This window comes from Cetorhinus maximus, chromosome 20 (assembly GCF_964194155.1).
Source record: "Cetorhinus maximus chromosome 20, sCetMax3.hap1.1, whole genome shotgun sequence".
Lineage (NCBI taxonomy): Eukaryota > Metazoa > Chordata > Chondrichthyes > Lamniformes > Cetorhinidae > Cetorhinus > Cetorhinus maximus.
This window is the reverse complement of record NC_135898.1, coordinates 74,323,886-74,343,140: the sequence shown is the minus strand read 5'-3', so window position 1 is coordinate 74,343,140 and position 19,255 is coordinate 74,323,886. Positions and strand designations below refer to the sequence as shown.

The window sequence follows — 19,255 nt, the reverse complement described above, 5'->3', positions numbered from 1 at the left end:
ATTAGTAGCGCTGTGCTATTTCAGTGGGTACTGCCAGCATGACATCTACACATCAGTTTATTGCTCTTCTTTCTGTATGCATGAAAGCATGCAAGGCCTTGTATTTGTATGGCACCTTATATTGTCTCTCGACAATATCTCAAAGTAGTCTATATTGCTATAGCTGACTTAGGCATGATAGGTGCTAAAAGTTTTAAAATGTTCCATCTGGTAGTATTGGTGCTCCTCAGCTCAGCCAAGTCAGGTTACTAATGTGCAAGGGGTGGCGAGGTGGAAATAGGGAGATATAAACCTTGAACTTCTCAATTGAAACCACTGTACAACTTGAGAAATCGTAAATATATTAATGAATGCAGCAGCCATTTTATACATAGCAGGAGTTTTCAAACAGCAGTAAGATAAATAACTAACCAGTTAATTTTTTTTTTTGAGTAAGGAAGGTTGGCCTGAACATCCTGAGAATTTCTTACTAGGAACATAGGAACAGGAGTAGGCCATTCAGCCCGTCGAGCCTGCTCTGTCATTCATTTGGATTGTGGCTAATCATCTACCTCAACACCACTTTCCTGCGCCCGTCTTTGAACAGTGCCATTAGGTTTTTAAACGTGCACGTGAAACCCTGATTGTGTTTTGTGTTCTGTCTCCTCTGAACGCTGGCAGTGCTGGCAATGCAGCAATCCCACAGCGCTGTGTCGGAGATGTATTTCCTCACAGCCATACCTGATCAGTCATTGTAATTTCACTGGAAGTACGGCAGAATTCCTGTTTATACACATAAAGAGAGTTTCCACGGCTCTTCTGGCAATTCTACAGCAGCTGGGAAGAAATTGCCAGTCCTAGGTTATTTGTATGCACATAAGAAAAAGGAGCAGGCAGAACTGGAGAGATTCACTCCAGCTCCTTGACAGTTTTTTCTGCTGATTTGAGGGAAAGCAATTCCAAAGGTTATTTACATAAATGATTGTACTGATTTGATTGGATTATTAGATACTGGAAATCAGATTCTGGTTGACGTGAGGGCTGATCTGACCTCAGTGCTAGATTCAGTATGACTAGGACTATTAGATTGTACCTCCAGTTAACAAGAAGTGAAACGTATATACCTACAAATTATAGCATCCCAACTTATTTCTATTTGATTTTTATACTTTGCATCCCAGTTTATCTAGTTTGTTTAATGCTACATTTTAAGCATTATCAAATGAAAAGAAAAACTGTTTGCATGTTTGCGATGCCACAGTAAGATTTGAATGGTCTCAACTCCAGCAAAATAGTACAGTGTAAAATTGCTTGCATTGTCTGAAAAGCCTTTGTGATAGAAATTCAGCTTTGGTGGTAATACGAAACAGAGTTATTCTGTATTCCGTTTCAAATGGCAGCACTGGTGTTGCATGTTGATTGGCATCTTGATCTGCTAACTCTATGTACAGGTATTGACTGAGCGTGCACTAATGCTTGCATCAACATGGCATCAAGTGTGACTCCCACCAGATGTGCGTGCATGCACTTCAGTCACCATTTTATGCTTCAAATGGCACCCCGAGCACTGAAACAATGGGCAATACTGAGCCAAACTTTACATTGAGCGTCCTGTGTGGTTCAATCCCTCTTTGCACCAGTGACTGCACCAGTCTATGTGATTGTGAACATTTGTATAGAATTCAGTTTGAGGTGTAACTCTATTTGAATGAAGAGTATATATCAGAAATGATCAGGTTATTCAATGGGCGGAGGTTGGGAGGAGGAGAACAACGGTGTCGGGGGTAGGGGTGATGTTGGAGGGTGCAGAGAGTACTGGAGAAGAGGGTGTAATGGGGGAGAACGCTATATGCGGTAACGGGTGGGTAAAATGACGTTTTACCCGCCGGTCGCAATGGCGGGTTTTCACGCCACATTGTCTCAAAGCCGCCACATTGCTTTTGCATTCCCAGGAAACATCGTTTCCATGGCAGGCGGGCTCTCATTCACCTGCCACACCATCACCTCGCCGTTTCATCACGCCAGGCGCCATATTTAAAGTCCACACGTGTGCATACATCTCAGTACTTCCACTCGTGTCTACTACAGGGAAGATGTCCACAAAAGGCAAAAAGACTGCAGCCCCCAGATTTAATGACGTGTCATTGTAATGCCATTTGGACGCGGGGAGACCCACCGTGATGTCCTCTACCCTCACTCTGGCTGCAGAACGTGCAGCGGCATCACCAATCCAGCATGGCAGTGGCAGCGGTGGTCAATGCCAATGCTGCACAGAAGAGGTTAGCCATCCAATGCAGATAGAGAATGAATGATCTCATCCATGCAGCCAGGGTATGACAACCATCTCACCACCATAAACACACACACTCAAGCCCATCACACATTCACTGGCATCTCACTCACTGACAGCTTAAAGGACATCACCACCCATTCCCACGCACACACCCTCACATGTCCATCTGGCTTCATCTCCTGTGGAGGCTGCCTCCTCAGCCCTCACCATCTTGAGGTTGTTTGCACAGATTAACAAGTGTTCTCACACCCACCCTGGGATACCCCGCTTCTTCAGTACAGCTCTTGTCCTGCAGCCTCTTCCCTTGCCTGAGGCCACTTCTTCCCCTTCCCCAAGCAAGCCCTAGCAAGCAAGACACCCACGTATGGCTGATCTGGTAGAGATCTACCCGTGAGTCCCCCCTAACAGTGATGTGGTGCTGTCTGCGAAGCCTGGCACTGATGACTGTGAGTGCTGACCGGAGCAAGGTAGGCAAATAAACCCTGAAGTCCCGAATGAAGTGCAGCCCGCCAGGTGCATGTCGCTTATGTGCTGTCGTGAAACACGTCGACGTGTTTTCCCGCTGACGTGGGCAGATGATCCAGCGGTGGGAGGGCGGGGGGGGTGGGTGAGTCTGGTGGTCTGGCTGTATAATGATATGCTGATGTATTCCAAAGATGATCCCAACGTCTGATGGTGGGAAATGCGGGCATCAGCGGGCTGAGTGGACGATGAAACTGGCTTCACGCCATTGTGAAACCGATTGCGCCACATTGCCTGCTCACGCCACCGAACACGCCCGTTGCTGGTGGGCACGAAAAATCCCAGCCAATAGTTTCATCAGGTGCTAATTTTTCATTTTTCTGACTGTAAAAAGTAGCAGACTATCAAATAGTCAAGATATTTATTTTACATCTACATTAATTTATGTATGTGAATGGTTACTTTCTCCAAATAAAGTCATTTTCCACAGAATATGCAGAACATTAATTAAATAACAGTTAATGAAGTTAATTCATGCAGAATAATTCCATGTCCATAGGCTTTTCTGTGCTAGTTTAATGGAGTATCCAATGTAACCCAAGGAACAGTGGGGCAATTTTCAAGTAATGCACAAAATAGGCACAACATCAGCGGAGTGGTTTTGCCACACACCTGGTGCTGTCAGCGTGAAGACCTCCTGATGTTGGCTGTGTGATGTAGATGCCAAGCCAGGGACCCCCCAGTGCAACTCGCCAGTTGTGGAAAGAAATTCGTCCAGCTCCCGTTCTGGCAGCCTGGCAGATCAGATCAGGGTAGGTGGTTGACCTTGGGCGATCTTAATGTCTCAACATCGGGGCTGAAAATGGGAGACGGACCCACTCGGTGGGACCCTTGGGCTCCATCTTGCCAGTGGTGGCCAACTAAGAGGCTGTTGATGGGATTGCTGCTATCCAGTTAAGGGCATCAGCCTGGCCCCGAGCGCTGTAGGCCCAGAAGGCGGGCAACTCAGCAGCATCACCACTAGCGGTGGCCAGTGTTGAGGCTGCATCACTAGGGAGGGGGTGCTTCAATGACCTTGCATCCTTGAAGAGAAATACATTTGGTTGGAGGAAGTCTGGGCCTAGCCTAGCAATCGTTGGGGGTGTGGGGGGAGCATGGGGGGGGCGGGGGGTGGTGGGGGGGGGGGGGAGGGCGGTTTACCTGACAGTCTCCCCATGCAGAAGCGGGCCCTCATGATGCAGGAAAAATGCCCATGGAGGCAGGAGCTGGCCCATAATTGGCCAGTTAAGTGGCTCAATTGGTCGCCTGATGGGCAGCTGCCCTGCCAAAGTCACTGCCGCTGGCATTCTGCCATTGCAGCAGAATGACAGCTCTCCTCCCGCAGCATCCCCTGCCATATTGCTACCCCTCCCACCTCCTAGCCTGATGCCAATAGGCTGGGAAAATTCAGGCCAGGCACTCCTCAGCTTTCTGGGGAGGTCAGGAAGAGCACTCCCGCTCCTCCGGGCCCACCAACAAAAAAATTACAAGTTTTTGGTCTGTATTTTGAGCAGTCACAGTGGCCCCTTTAAGATCTGCTCAATGCATACACAATGAGCATTTTGCCAACTTGTGCCTGAAAAGTGTAGTCATGCTCCTGCAGCCAACGTATGACCCCATTTGTCATGTTTAAACAGCTTTCCACCTGTTTCATACAAGACTGCAGTTTTAATCAGGCTTAAGTTCTGCTCCAATTTTCAAATACTGGCTGCTCATTTTTCAGACAAAGAAACAGCTAGTTTAAAATCATCCCCCAGCACCTCTTTACAGGGAGATCCTAATCCCTTTTAGATCTATGATTTCTTTGTCGGGGACACTAGTCTCACAGAAAAGCTGACATTAAACCATTACATTCCAGTTTTACACGCGCCACTGATAAACCAAGGACATTTTAGTTAGTTATATTGGCTAAGTGCTAACTTAGCTGCTTACAAAGTGTGCCAGTGTCCTACTCATGTTGTGTCTTTCATCACCATAAAGATTTGGATTTCACAGCAGAATGACACACACCTATCATTTAGATTGGAGCGTTAAGACCGACAACAGATCCACTGCTTTAAGCAAAGTTAAATTTATTTTTTATTATGGGAGTTATGGTATATTCACTTGTATCCTGGGGACTGTATTCTGGAATTCTGTTTCATTTTTCAATTTAAAAAAAATTCGCCACCTGAGTGATTTTTCTGGTAAGATAAGGACAATTGTCTCTCCCATAAGGGGATGACCAGGTGTTAATAAATAACTGTGATGGCTTAATGTTGGCATCAACAATGATTTTTAATAGCTTATTTTGAATTGTTAGGTAGATTATGCTTTGTAATAATCCATAAGGAAACATTAAGGAACAACAAATGAAAGGGGAATGCTACATTATGGCCAAGACCTTTCAGAGGGACGTTTTGTCATTTGGCTCAATTATAAGGTAGGCAGCACTGAAAGCTTTCAAATAAAAAGGTCTACATTTTTCAAATTTAGTTTTTTGTATCTTTCTTTCAATCATACTGCTGAGTTCTGACGGACAGAAGGCCAGCAATCATCACAAAAGTACCAGTCTTCATTTATTCTTAGATTTTGGGAAGAAAATTCACTTTCTTGAAGAAGAGATTGCCTCCCACTTTTCATCCCAGGAATGAAAGGCTTAACAGATGAGGAACGTTTGAGGACTCTGGGTCTATACTCGATGGAGCTTAGAAGGATGAGGGGGGATCTGATTGAAACTTACAGAATACTGAAAGGCCTGGATAGAGTGGACGTGGGGAAGATGTTTCCATTAGTAGGAGAGACTAGGACCCGAGGGCACAGCCTCAGAGTAAAGGGAAGACCTTTTAGAACAGAGACAAGGAGAAACTTCTTTAGCCAGAGGGTGGTGAATCTATGGAATTCATTGCCACAGAAGGCTGTGGAGGCCAGGTCATTGAGTGTATTTAAGACCCAGATAGATAGGTTCTTGATTGGTAAGGGGATCAAAGGTTACGGGGAGAAGGCGGGAGAATGGGGTTGAGAAACTTATCAGCCATGATTGAATGGGGGAGCAGACTCGATGGGCCGAATGGCCTAATTTCTGCTCCTATGTCTATGTGTCTATGTATCTATGTATGTACTGAAACACTTCTCAATCTCAGCCAAAACATGGGGCTGGATTTTACGGCCCTCTGCTGGTGTGTTTGAAAGCGGTCGGGTGCTCATAAAATGCAACACGTGGCCTGCCCGCTGCCTTCCTGCCTGGCCCTGGCCTGTCTCCCATTTTACTGGGGGGCAGTAAAGACATCGGGCCATGCAAGTCACTCACCTGGCCCCCTCTGCTATTTTACCTGTGGCAGGGGGATGCCCGGGTGAAGCTGGTTTTACTGGGTAAGCCAGTGTCGGGCAAGAAGCAAGGGGATGTCTTTGGGTGGATCCCCTATGCCCACCGGAGGCATCTCACAAGGTCATAACTCCCCCTTTAGCCCTAACCCCCCCCTGACCTGTCAAACCCGGCCTCCCTCACCCCACCTCGCCACTGATACACCCCAGAGTTAACTTCAGTCCGGCTTCCATAACCTCCTCTTCGTCGGGTTCTAATCGTCCTGGATTGGCTGGCAGCACTCGGAGGTGGGGCTTCCTCTTCAGATGGAGGTGGAAGTCTCACCCTGAATGTAAAATGGTTGCACAGCAGCAAGCCTTTTCATGGCCGGGCGCCTGACCGATTTTTCAGTCGGGGTGTCAGGAAACATAGCGCCCTGTAGAATCTATCCCATGGTTTGACTCAGGAGCCATGTTATGCCTAATGCTACAAAGGTCTCATCTGCACATGACCCTGCATTCTCCACACAGACAGCCCAAGCACCTGAGGAGTGAACTTGCTAAATTAGGGGCAGGACTTAAGACAAAACTTTCCACCGCAGGGAAACAAAAAGCAAGCCTACAGGGACACATTCAACCCAATAAAACCATGATGGAACAGGGCTGGAGACAGTCAAAACCCATGTTTTAATTAAAATGATCAAGAACACAACAGATACAGAAAAGGATTTTTTGTTTATCTGCTTAACAGCATTAAAATGATTAATACGACGGTATGATATACAACTTCAGTTAAAACCTTTCAAGACAACAGCTGTATTTCTGCATCCAAACAAAGCCCAAATTTACAATTATTTGGCATACTATGACAATACTATGAAGAAATATTCTAAGTACCGCACAAGTACAGTTTCTAACATTCTAATTAATGATGTCCTCAAGTGCTCGTGGGTAGGACATGTGTTATTTCAAAATGACTCAATTCTTCAAAGGTCAATAATTAACATGATTTTTTTGAATACTAACTGCCTATTATTTGAACTTCTGCGTTTTCAAGTTGAAGTGTGTCAGGAATGGACCATGTTTCTATTGGATTCCCGGTTAGATATTGCAGTGCAGGGCTCTCTGTTTTGTCAAAGTTTGAGCCTTGTCTCCCAAGAGCACTCCCTACTGGGTTAGTGCGAATTTTCCACATCCTATGCAAGCCGCCTGTATGATGAGCTCCTAATCTACTGCTAATCAATGCAACATTGTTAAAGTATAATAGATAAGTTGCAGATTTTTTTTTCTGTTAAATACAGATACTAGAATGCATTTCTATGCAATTATCAAAGCAATAACAAGGTATTATCCCGTAGCTGACACTCCCATGCAAACCCAGAACTGGATTGAAAATGCTCAATAACCTCATTTCACTTTGAACTCTTGCAGCTAGGAGAGAGGATGTTCATGATTGGGGTCTCAAATACGGGTCCTAAAGGTAAAAATAGTTATTCAATGCATTTTACCATCCAATCCACCAAAAGTCAGATTAAGTCTGTTAAGAGCTCCACATATTTGGTTATACTGATAAGTACCTGGCTGAATGCATGAAGGACTCTCGTAACTTCATTGGCATAGGCGCACTCAGTGTAATTCCCATCTTCCCAGCGTCCACTTCTATCACATTTACGCCAAGCTTTTCTTTGCCGATGGTCTCCATAATAAGGCACAGACCCAAATGGATAGCGAGTACAGGTGTAGTATGCTGTGATGCCAGCCAATGTTCTGGGCCATCTATAGAAAAGTGAAGAGTAGTAAATAAGAAAATGTGCTTTTTTAAATAATACTCAGATATTTGTTACAGTGATGAATTTTGAAATAACAGGAGGAATCGCTTTATAAGACAGAAAGGATAAAGCGGAAAATACTATGGTTTTCAAATTTAAAATTATCAATAATTGCTGTTATAATGATGGGGTATAATGATCCAATAGTTATGTTACCAGTCTCTAATAGCACTGGGCGTTTGTCCTGGAGTTTGGCAACACACTGATGAGGCCGATGGCATTTGGTAACACGGGTGGTAGGCGACGGGTTTGTCCTTTCAACTAACATCTCCTAAAATACCTGGGATTTGTCAGAACTATGAAGGTGAAACCTGGTGGCTCAGCAGGAAGGTCGGCAATTTAGACTGGAAACCAGGTCCAGCCAGTTTCCAAATGCCACAAATTATGGTCCAGGTGGAATGGGAGTTGCTTGGACTCATCACATTCCTGGTTCTGGGAGCTTGTCTGAAGGTACTTCCAGGCTGTTCCAGGAATACCACCCAAATCAACACCTTGTGGTCCCATCTTTTGAGGACAGATACAGGTCACATACTGGGTTTTATGGTGCTTGCAATAATGCAGGAAAGGATTCGAGTCAATTGCAGAAGGAATGATGATCAACCCAAAAAGATTGATCATCTTCAAAAAATTGCCAATTTGCTCCCTGAGGAAGGCTCTTAAACCTAAGTCAACCAATTTTCTTCAGCTCTTTCTGGGGTTTTCGTTCCTGCTGTCACAGCAGCAGGTTTCTCAGTTTGACTGCAGATTTGGCCAACAGGCTAACATAGCAGCAACCTAAAGCCACTCCCCTTCCCTATGCTCACCTCACTGCTGCCCTTTTAAGAATCCAGAGAATTATAGTCCTTCATTCACTCTCAGCTTAATGAAATACAACCAAAAGCCAGAACAGACAAATTTGATAGAAGAGGGTGCAGCTGAGAAAAGTGTGAGAGGAAAGGGCAGGGGGTCTGAGAGCAGAGCAGGAGTAAAGGGCAGGAGGAGGGGGTGGTGAGAGCAGAGTGGGAGAAAAGGGCAGGGGGGGTTAGAGCAGAGTGAGAGAAAAGGGCAGGGGGGGTGAGGGCAGAGTGAGAGAAAAGGGCAGGAGGAGGGGGTGGTGAGAGCAGAGTGGGAGAAAAGGGCAGGGGGGGTGAGGGCAGAGTGAGAGAAAAGGGCAGGAGGAGGGGGTGGTGAGAGCAGAGTGGGAGAAAAGGGCAGGGGGGGTGAGAGCAGAGCAGGAGTAAAGGGCAGGGGGGGTGAGAGCAGAGTGAGAGAAAAGGGCAGGGGGGGTGAGGGCAGAGTAAGAGAAAAGGGCAGGGGGGGTGAGAGCAGAGCGGGAGAAAAAGGCAGGGGGGTGAGAGCAGAGTGAGAGAAAAGGGCAGGGGGGGGTGAGGGCAGAGAGAGAAAAGGGCAGGGGGGGTGAGGGCAGAGTGAGAGAAAAGGGCAGGGGGGGTGAGAGCAGAGCAGGAGAAAAGGGCAGGGGGGGTGAGAGCAGACCGGGAGAAAAGGGCAGGGGGGTGAGGGCAGAGTGAGAGAAAAGGGCAGGGGGGGTGAGAGCAGAGCAGGAGAAAAGGGCAGGGGGGGGGTGAGAGCAGACCGGGAGAAAAGGGCAGGGGGGGTGAGGGCAGAGTGAGAGAAAAGGGCAGGGGGGGTGAGAGCAGAGCAGGAGAAAAGGGCAGGGGGGGGTGAGAGCAGAGTGAGAGAAAAGGGCAGGGCAGTGAGGGCAGAGTGAGAGAAAAGGGCAGGGGGGGTGGGGGCAGAGTGAGAGAAAAGGGCAGGGGGAGTGAGAGCAGAGTGAGAGAAAAGGGCAGGGGGGGTGGGGGCAGAGTGAGAGAAAAGGGCAGGGGGGGTGAGAGCAGAGCGGGAGAAAAGGGCAGGGGGGGTGAGGGCAGAGTGAGAGAAAAGGGCAGGGGGGTGAGGGCAGAGTGAGAGAAAAGGGCAGGGGGGTGAGGGCAGAGTGAGAGAAAAGGGCAGGGGGGGTGAGGGCAGAGCAGGAGAAAAGGGCGGGGGGGGTGAGGGCAGAGCTGGAGAAATGGGCAGGGGGTGTTTTAATTCAAAAATACAATTTTTATTTGATGTTTATTTGCTTTAGGAAACCTCATCCCGCCCGTGGATGAGGTTTCCTAAAAAAAACTTAAAGGCCGCTTGGCCTTTTCGCTTGCCTGTCAATTGGTGGGTTGGACAGGCAGCTTAAATTTGGCATTAATTAGCTTCTTAATGGCCTTAATAGGCCTTTTAATTGTCGGCGGGCGTGCAGCCGAATCTGGTGTGTGCCCGCCGATCGAAATATCGCGAGACTGTGCGAAGATGTCGGGACACTCGGCCGACGTCATCATGCGTCATTTTACACTCAGGCATGTCGAGCGTACGCCCGTACACCGAGAATAACATTCTGCCCGTTAAATAAACAAAACACAAAGGCCAGTAACGTCCAAGCTCCAGGGTGGTGTAACTGGGGGCTACCCAAAAAGGCACTGGTGAACCTCTCCCCTCGCCCACCCTGAAAGTCCCAGGTGAGGATTGCATGGCAATTGTCCGGGAAGATCAAATTTCCGATGGACAATTGACCTACACTGGGAACCATCCAAAAAGGCGATTTAAATCGCAACTTCCAGATGGTTCTGACTGTCTTACATCAATAGTTACCCAGAAAAAGTTAGAAGGATTAAAACCACTTCTGGCTCCTGGGTAACTATTGTACTGACCACCCCACCCCCCCATGTCCCCACAAACCCGCACGGGACTCCCCGATCCCCCACTGACACCCCAACAACCCCTTTGACTTGCACAGCATCTCCCCACTGACAGCCCCCCACCGACTCACACGACCCCCAACTGATCGTCTCCTTCACCGCCTGACCACCCCTGATTGACCCCCCATGAATAACACCCCCCAAATGACCCACTTCCCCCGACTGACACCGCCCCTCCCCCCGCCCCCGGGACTGATCCCCTTCCCCCGTCTGACACCCTTCCAACCGACCCCCAGGCCAACCATCCACCAGATCCTACCTACTTACCTCGTATACTTACCTTCTTCCTGGCCTGGATCTTTAAACTTTGCTGGTTTAAAGTAGCTAGTGCTGTAAAAAATGGGACGTGATTTACTTACCTTTGACTCTACAGCCTCAATAGTAGGGAGCGCTCTGCACAGATCTCACCAAGCCTGAGGCAGAAGGTCGAGGGAGATAGGAGTGTCAGAATTGAAGGTAAGAAATAATGAGTGGAGTGGCAATCTGACTCAATTGCCACTTCACTGGAAGCTATGGCCTTTTGTAAATAAATCTTCTACATTCCCAGTGGTGTAACAAAGAATCAAAGAGAACAGGTTTTGTTTTTCCTGACTGCTCTAAAATAAAGCTATAAAATACATCCACAAGATATAATTGGCGTATTTTTGCAAGATAGATTTCCCCTATGTTCACTCACGTTAATTTGTTTCATCCTTTAAAATAACCAGTTTGCCTGTGTTAACTATCCTGCTGGTCGCGAACGCTCGTCCCGTTTTTTTGACAGTTTCTCGACCTCGGCCTCCTTCTTCCTGCAGAGCCAGCGGCCACTCTCCAGGTGGTGGGACCGCTGGTCGGTGCCATCTTCCTCACCATGCTCTGCTTTGCCATCATGTTCATGGCTGTCAAGGGTTTCAGAGGGCCCCGAGGTATCCAGGGTACGGCGGTGCTCCTGGTCAACTTCCTGGGCGAGTGTGAGTGACCCTGGGCTGCTCCTCCGCCAACGCTGCCGTGGAACATGCAGAGCCCTCGGTGCAGATCCAAAAGAATGGCAGGCTGGCTTGGCTGCCAATAGGAGGAGCATGGTACGGTGGTGGTGGGGGGAATGGGGGTGCACTGGTGCCAGTTCTGATGAAGGGTGCGTGACCCGAAACTCTGTTTCTCTCTCCACAGATGTTGTCCGACCTGCTGAGTATTCCATACATTTTTTTTTATATATGTGTGGCAGCTTTAGCTTGGTGGTGACAGCCTCACCCCTTATTCAAAAGGTGATTGGTTGAAATCCCACTTCAAAGATGAGTACATAATCTTGGCTGACATTTTAATGCAGAACTGAAGGAAGTTCTTGGAAGTGTTGTCTTTTCGATGAGGCACATTAACCCAAAGCCCCATCTGCTCTTTCAGATGGACATAAAAGATGCCATGGCACTATTTGAGAAAACAATGGGATATTGTGATGGCAGAGGATGGGACAACCATAATATCTTTCTGGATATATGGGCTGGATGGCCAAGAGAATTCTTTATTTGTATCTCTCTTGTGATCACAACCAGAATTTATTCAGAAGGGGTACTTGCCATATATTACTGTGTTGAACCCAGAAAGGAACTTTACAGTGAAAGGGAGCACAGTCTCTTGGGGTAAGTGTAAGAGCACATACACACATGTTATTTCTGACCTGAACTCCTCCTCTGAAAACCTTGTAAAATATCAATTTAAATGATTTTATTTTAATTCCAGTTTTTTAATTTCACGTTGGGGTACGTTAGTGGTGGGAAATGGAATATCTTCCACCTCAGGCACGCAAAGGTAACATTTAACCAATCATATGACACCATCAGGGAGTCATGCTCGAAGGTAGCAGTGTTTAAAAATTAGTGCTGAAGTGTGACCAATCTTAGCAACATGACCAATTTTGTGTCATGCTACGGTCAGTTTTATGCTGCGAAACCATGCTCACTAAGAACAGGGTTTACACTTTCACACATGTTTTTGATTTTTAAGTTCTGATTATTGACCTGAAGCGTTAACTTTATTTCTCCTTCCGCCGATGCTGCCAGACCTGTTGAATATTACCAGCACTTTCTGTTTTTATTTCAGATTTCCAGCATCTGCAGGATTTTGCTTTGGACACTTTCCCGAACTTATTTCATAGAAGAGAGATTTGTGCCATCAGGAAGGGTGTGAACTCAAGTCTTGAAGCGCTGAAGCCACTACAGAGTTGGTCCCCCTAACCACTGGCTTCAATAAGCAATGTGCAACATCTTACAACAACATTTTATATTTGCAACTTTGCATGAATAACCTTTTATTTATGTGGCAACCTAACTCGGCATTTTTGTTTCTATTTTTGGAACGAAGTTTCCTTTTGTAAAGTTGGACACCAATCCAAGTTCTAACTGTTTCATGCTGATAGCTATGTGTACTACATACCTGAAGTCCCCTTTATTGTTGGTGACTGGCTCTGCAGAACAGTATGGTGCAGCTGTTTCCAGCACCATAATCTCTACCTTCTTGCTGCTGTTCCCACGTGAGGTAGTGATTAGGCACTCCCACTCTCCGGTTGCATCAACATTGATGTTGGACAGAATCAGCTCACTGCATATATGTAAAAAAAAAGAAATCTTGATGCACACTGATTTGGAGATTTTTAGGTTGCGTTTGACAATTGGAGTGGTGGGGGGTGCTGGGAGGGTCAATGTGCTCCTTGGAAGGTTTATTAATCATTCACATTCAGTTTAGTTAGTATCCTCAGAGCTTTTAAAACCTGCATGCTATCAATCATATCAGAACTTCAAATATTTTCTGTGTGTTCCCAATGTTTAGTTTATAAAGTAAACACAGATAACTGCATAGAATCATTGAACATTGCTTTTGCTGTGTCTTGCTGTGAATAAATTATATACCACAGTCTTGCTCTTTTTAACCTGGTGAAGAAATGCCACTACAATTTTCAAAGGGTTAAAAGGCTGCAATTGTTTAGCCCACTATGGGGCTAAGTTAAACAGGGACTATATACAGAAGCACTAGCTTAAACATACCTATTAATCAAATGTAAATTGAGGATTAATTCTGGCTGCTAGTTCACTCTAGCTAGAATACCACAAATAGGATTTAAGATAACATTATCATTTTAAACTAGTTCGTATAATTTTATAGGACTACATTTTCACCATCTCTATAGGGTCACGTTGAATGAAATAGAGTTCAATTTATTTTTACTGCGTCTGATGGCATAAAGTAGTTCCCTAAATTCTTCCCAAAATTTTCTTTCCTTCCACATCATATTCAGTCAGGGAATTTAAACTCTTTGTTATTTCACAACTTTCTTGAGTGAATGTACATGATTAACCAACAACAACTTGCATTGATATAGCACCTTTAAGGTAGTAAAATGTCCAAAGACGTTTCACGGGAACAATTATCAAACAAACGTTGACACTGAACCATAGGAGAAGATAGTAGGTAAGGTGGCCGAAAGCTTGGTCAAAGAGCTGGGTTTTAAGTAGCATCTTAAAAGAGGAGAGACAAACAAGAGGTATATGGAAGGAATTCCAGAACTTAGGACCTTGGCAGCTCATGGCACAGTCGCCAACTGTGGAACGATGAAAATAAGGATGAGAACTTCAAAATTGTGGCATTGCTGAACCAAATAACAATGTAGTTCAGCTTGGGCAAGATGAGCTCGGAGAGCCAGCAAGAATAAAGTCTCAGTTGAGGCAAGTTGGATGATGGAATCTGCCTTGTGTCTAAGAGGAAGATCCTCATGATACGGAACTAAGGGTCTAGTGAGAAGGAGAAATTGAAGAAGATCAGTATTAGTATAAAAAATGGTGCTAGAGAAACTAATGGAGTTATATGCCGAAAAGTCCCCAGGGCCTGATAGTCTACATCCCAGAATACTAAAGGAAGTGGCCCTGGAAATATTGGATGCATTGGTGGTCATCTTCCAAAATTCTATAGACTCTGGAGCAGTTCCTACAGATTGGAGGGTGGCAATGTAACCCCACTATTTAAAAAAGGAGCGAGAGAAGAAAACAGAGAATTACAGACCAATTAGCCTAACATCAGTAGTGGCAAAAAGGCTAGGGTCTATTATAAAAGACATGGAACAAAACACTTGCGAAGCATTAACGGGATTAGACAAAGTCAGCATGGGTTTATGAAAGGGAAATCATGCTTAACTGATCTATTGGAGTTTTTTGAGGATGCAACTAGTAAAATAGACAAGGGAGAACCAGTGGGTGTGATGTATTTGGATTTCAAGAAGGCTTTTGATAAGGCCCCAAATAAGAGGCTAGTGGGCAAAATTAAAGCACATGGCATTGGGGGTAATATACTGGCATGAATTGAGAATTGGTTGACAGACTGGAAACAGAGAGTGGGAATAAATGGGTCTTTTTCCAGGTGGCAGGCAATGACTAGTGGTGTACCGCAAGGATCAGTGCTTGGGACCCAGCTATACACGGTATATATAAATGACTTGGATGTGGGAACCAAATGCAATATTTCCAAGTTTGCTGATGACACAAAACTGGATGGGGTTGTCAGTTGTGTAGAGGATGCAAGAAGGCTTCAGGGAAATTTAGACAAGTTGTGTGTGTGGGCAAACACATGGCAGATGCAGTATCACGTGGATAAAATGAAGCTATAGTCTTCGGTGTGAAAAACAGAAAGGCAGAGTATTATTTTAATGGTGACATATTGGGAAATGTGGATGTACAAAGGGATCTGAGTGTCCTTGTACACCAGTCAATGAAAGTAAATAGACAGGTGCAGCAAGCAATTAGGAAGGCAAATGTTATGTTGGCCTTCATTGCAAGAGGATTTGAGTTCAGAAGTAAGGATGTCTTATTGCAGTTATACAGGGCCTTGGTGAGACCACACCTGGAGTATTATGTGCAGTTTTGGTCTCCCTACCTAAGAAAGGATATACATGCCATAGAGGGTGTGCAGCAAAGGTTCACTAGGCTGATACCGGAGATGGCAGGACTGTCGTATAAGGAGAGATTGGTTCGACTGGGCCTGTATTCGCTAGAGTTTAAAAAACTGAGAGGGGATCTGATTGAAAGGTATAAAATTCTAACAGGGCTAGACAGACTAGATGCAGGGAGGATGTTTCCCCTGGCTGGGGAGGCTAGAACCAGGGGCCACAGTCTCAGGGTATGGAGCAGGCCATTTAGGACTGAGATAAGGAAAACTTTCTTCAGTCAGAGGGTAGTGAACCTGTAGAATTCTCTAACACAGAAGGATGTGGAGGCCGGGTCACTGAGTATATTCAAGAAAGAAATTGATACATTTTTGGATATTAGGGGCATCAAGGGGTATGGAGAGAAAGTGGGAATATGGTGTTGAGATAGAGGATCAGCCATGATCATATTGAATGGTGGAGCAGGCTTGAAGGGCCGAATGGCCTACTCCTGTTCCTAGTTTCTATGTTTCCATGATGACGTAATAGTACCATCAAGAACAGTGGAAAAACTGATAAAAAAAAGTTTGTCCAACTGACCAAAAAACTGGAGACAAAATGAGGAGAACACCATTCTGTTTGCTTTGAGAATTTAGTTTTTTTAATAACTATTTCCCTTTAAATAGTCAATCAAATGGACTTGTAATAATTATTCTTTGATATTTTTCATAGACAGGACCCTATGGAATGCACAATTTTGCAATGAAAAATGAAGATGGCTCAATGAAAAATCCAAAGGAATCACATTTCCATGTACATAATAGCTGCCTCACTTCAGCTGAAGATTTGCAACTCCCTTGCAAACATTACATTCTTCAGTCCCCACAAATTACTCAGTGCATAATATATTTCTATTTCAGCTTTAATTGTGGTAAAATGAAGAAGGTGAAGTGTTGCCTTTATACTTAAATCATTGTTATAATTCAGACTTTCCCCTATCGCTCTTCACTCATGGTCACAGCTGAATTCAGTGTTTATAGACACCATCAGTGTTATGATTCAGAGTCGACTGCTTTATGTGTGCCCTGAATGGAAATAGCTACTGAACTATTTTACACCAAAAGTATTTTTATAAATAGAGGGGAGAGAAGGCAACTTCCCTTAGGATGATATGACATCTATATACCCCAGGCAGCCCCCTTAAAGGATTGAAAAAGTGTCATGTAATTTCAGCAGTTACTGTTCATGGTATCAACTGTCAAGGAGCCATATCATGGTTTCTTTCCTTTTTTGAGGCTCTGTTTAACAACGATATTGTATTTCTCTAAGATAAGACTATAATGCAGCGGTAGTTCGTGGAGGCTTGCCTCCTTGCCTTGCCCCACACTTGCGGAGTGTGCCCCTCATGCTATACGTAACCCAAATGGAGTGAGATATCCTTTGTGGACCATGGCTATTTACTAATGCAGCAAAAAGCTAGGAAAAAGTAGACACTCTCAATGTAGTATTACCAAAGGGAAGCAGTATAATTATCATTTGTGACAGTCACATTCACCTATAAGTAAATGAGTTTGGTGCATCTGGTCCAAACAGCTTTTTCAGGAAAAGCCACATTAATCCTCTTTGAACAGAAAACATTGTATAACAAAAGCAGATGTGGTTCCTCTAGATACTTTTGCTCAGGCAATCAGCAGGACCATTCCGTGAAAGATCTGTGCAGCAGAATCTGCGGTTCAGCATTACAGCACGAGATCCATTTAAGGCATGTACTTCATGATGGGTCTTGGCAGCTGCTGCTCTATGAGGAAAATCATCAGCCAGAGCTGCAGAAAGGAACCCTGTTTTCTAAGCAGCTATCATCTAGACTTTTTGTGTCTTCAAATTACGTAGGAATGGTGCACTTATGCAAAATGAATGCATCATGATGACCACCAGAATATCTCATAAGGATTTCACTGCTGATGGCCAGAATTTTATCAGCAAGCCATGGGTCCCTATGCTTTGCCCAATTGCGTGTCCTGAGTCCATGCCAGTGTGCAGTGGGGTCACAGAGGCTATTTTACCAGCAATGTCCAATTAAGAAGCCACTGCCAGGACCGACATCCAATTAAAGACAACAGCCTGCCCTTCCGAGATGCCAGTCCAATCAGAGGGCCAGCAGCTCGGAAGTGCCACCAATAGAAGTGGCGGCTGCAAGGGGAAAAGGTGCCTCCATCTTGAGATGCCCTCACAGGTAAGTAGGAATAGTTGTTTCTGTGTCAGGCCAGACAGGCAGGCCATGGCAATTGGAAGAGTGGCTCCCTCCAGCAGTGGCATCTCAAAGGCCATGGAGAGGCCAGAAAGGAAGGTCTCCCCTCCCGTCAGGGCCTATGGGCCCTGACAATATTCCGGCAATAGTACTGAAGACTTGTGCTCCAGAACTTGCCGTACCTCTAGCCAAACTGTTTCAGTACAGCTACAGCACTAGCATCTACCCAGCAATGTGGAAAATTGCCCAGGTATGTCCTGTACACAAAAAGCAGGACAAATCCAACCTGGCCAATTACCATCCCATCAGTCTATTCCAGGCATCAGTAAAGTAATGGAAGGGGTCATCAACCTATCAAGCAGCACTTGCTTAGCAATAGCCTGCTCACACAGGGTCACTCAGCTCCTGACCTCATTACAGTCTTGGTTCAAACATAGCCAAGAGGTGAGAGTGACTGCCCTTGACATCAAGGCCACATTTGACTGAGTGTGGCATCAAGGAGCCCTAGCAAAACTGGAGTCAATGGGAATCAGGAGCAAAACTCTCTGCTGGTTGGAGTCATGCCTAACACAAAGGGAGATGGTTGCGGTTGTTGGAGGTCAATCATCTCAGCTCCAGGACATCACCGCAGGAGTTCCTCAGGGCAGTGTCCTCGGCCCAACCATCTTCAGCTGATTCTTCAATGACCTTCCTTCCATCATAAGGTCAGTAGTGGGGATGTTCGCTGATGATTGCAGAATGTTCAGCACCATTTGTGACTCCTCAGATACTGAAGCAGTCCATGTCCAAATGCAGCAAGACCTGGGCAATATCCAGGCTTGGGCTGACAAGTGGCAAGTAGCATTCGTGCCACACAAGAGCCAGGCAATGACCATCTCCAACAAGAGAGAATCTAACCATCGCCCCTTGATGTTCACTGGCATTGCCAGCACTAAATCCCCCACTATCAACCTCCTGGGGGTTACCATTGACCTGAAACTGAACTGGGCTAGCCATATAAATACTGGGCTACAGGAGCAGGTCAGAGGCTAGGAATCCTGTGGCGAGTAACTCACCTCCTGACTCCCCAAAGCCTGTCCACCAAGGCACAAGTCAGGAGTGTGATGGAATACTCCCCACCTGCCTGGATGAGTGCAGCTCCCACAAGACTCAAGAAGCTTGAAACCATCCAGCACAAAGCAGCCTGCTTGATTGGCACCCCATCCACAAACATTCACTCCCTCCACCACTGACGCACAGTGGCAGCAGTGTGTACCATCTACAAGATGCACTGCAGAAATTCATCAAGGCTCCTTCAACAGCACCTTCCAAACCCATGACCACTACCATCTGGAAGGACAAGGGCGGCAGATAGATGGAACCCTCCAAGTCACTCACCATCCTGACATGCAAATATATCGCCATTCCTTCACTGTTGCTGGGTCCAAATCCTGGAACTCCCTTTCTAACAGCACTGTGGGTGTACCTACATCACATGGACTGCAACGGTTCAAGAATACAGCTCACCAC

The 19,255-nt window shown here is 45.7% G+C and overlaps 1 protein-coding gene across 1 annotated transcript in view; it reads right to left on the bottom strand.

Moving 5' to 3' along the window:
• The window catches only part of adgra1b (adhesion G protein-coupled receptor A1b), a 537,318-nt gene that overhangs the window by 217,716 nt on the left and 300,347 nt on the right, over positions 1 to 19,255 (bottom strand). The window contains exons 8-9 of the mRNA XM_078564920.1: positions 13,023 to 13,187; positions 7,633 to 7,831 (exon numbers count right to left, since the gene is read on the bottom strand). Of these exons, the coding sequence (XP_078421046.1) occupies positions 7,633 to 7,831; positions 13,023 to 13,187 (364 nt within the window). The remainder of the gene's footprint in view (positions 1 to 7,632; positions 7,832 to 13,022; positions 13,188 to 19,255) is intronic.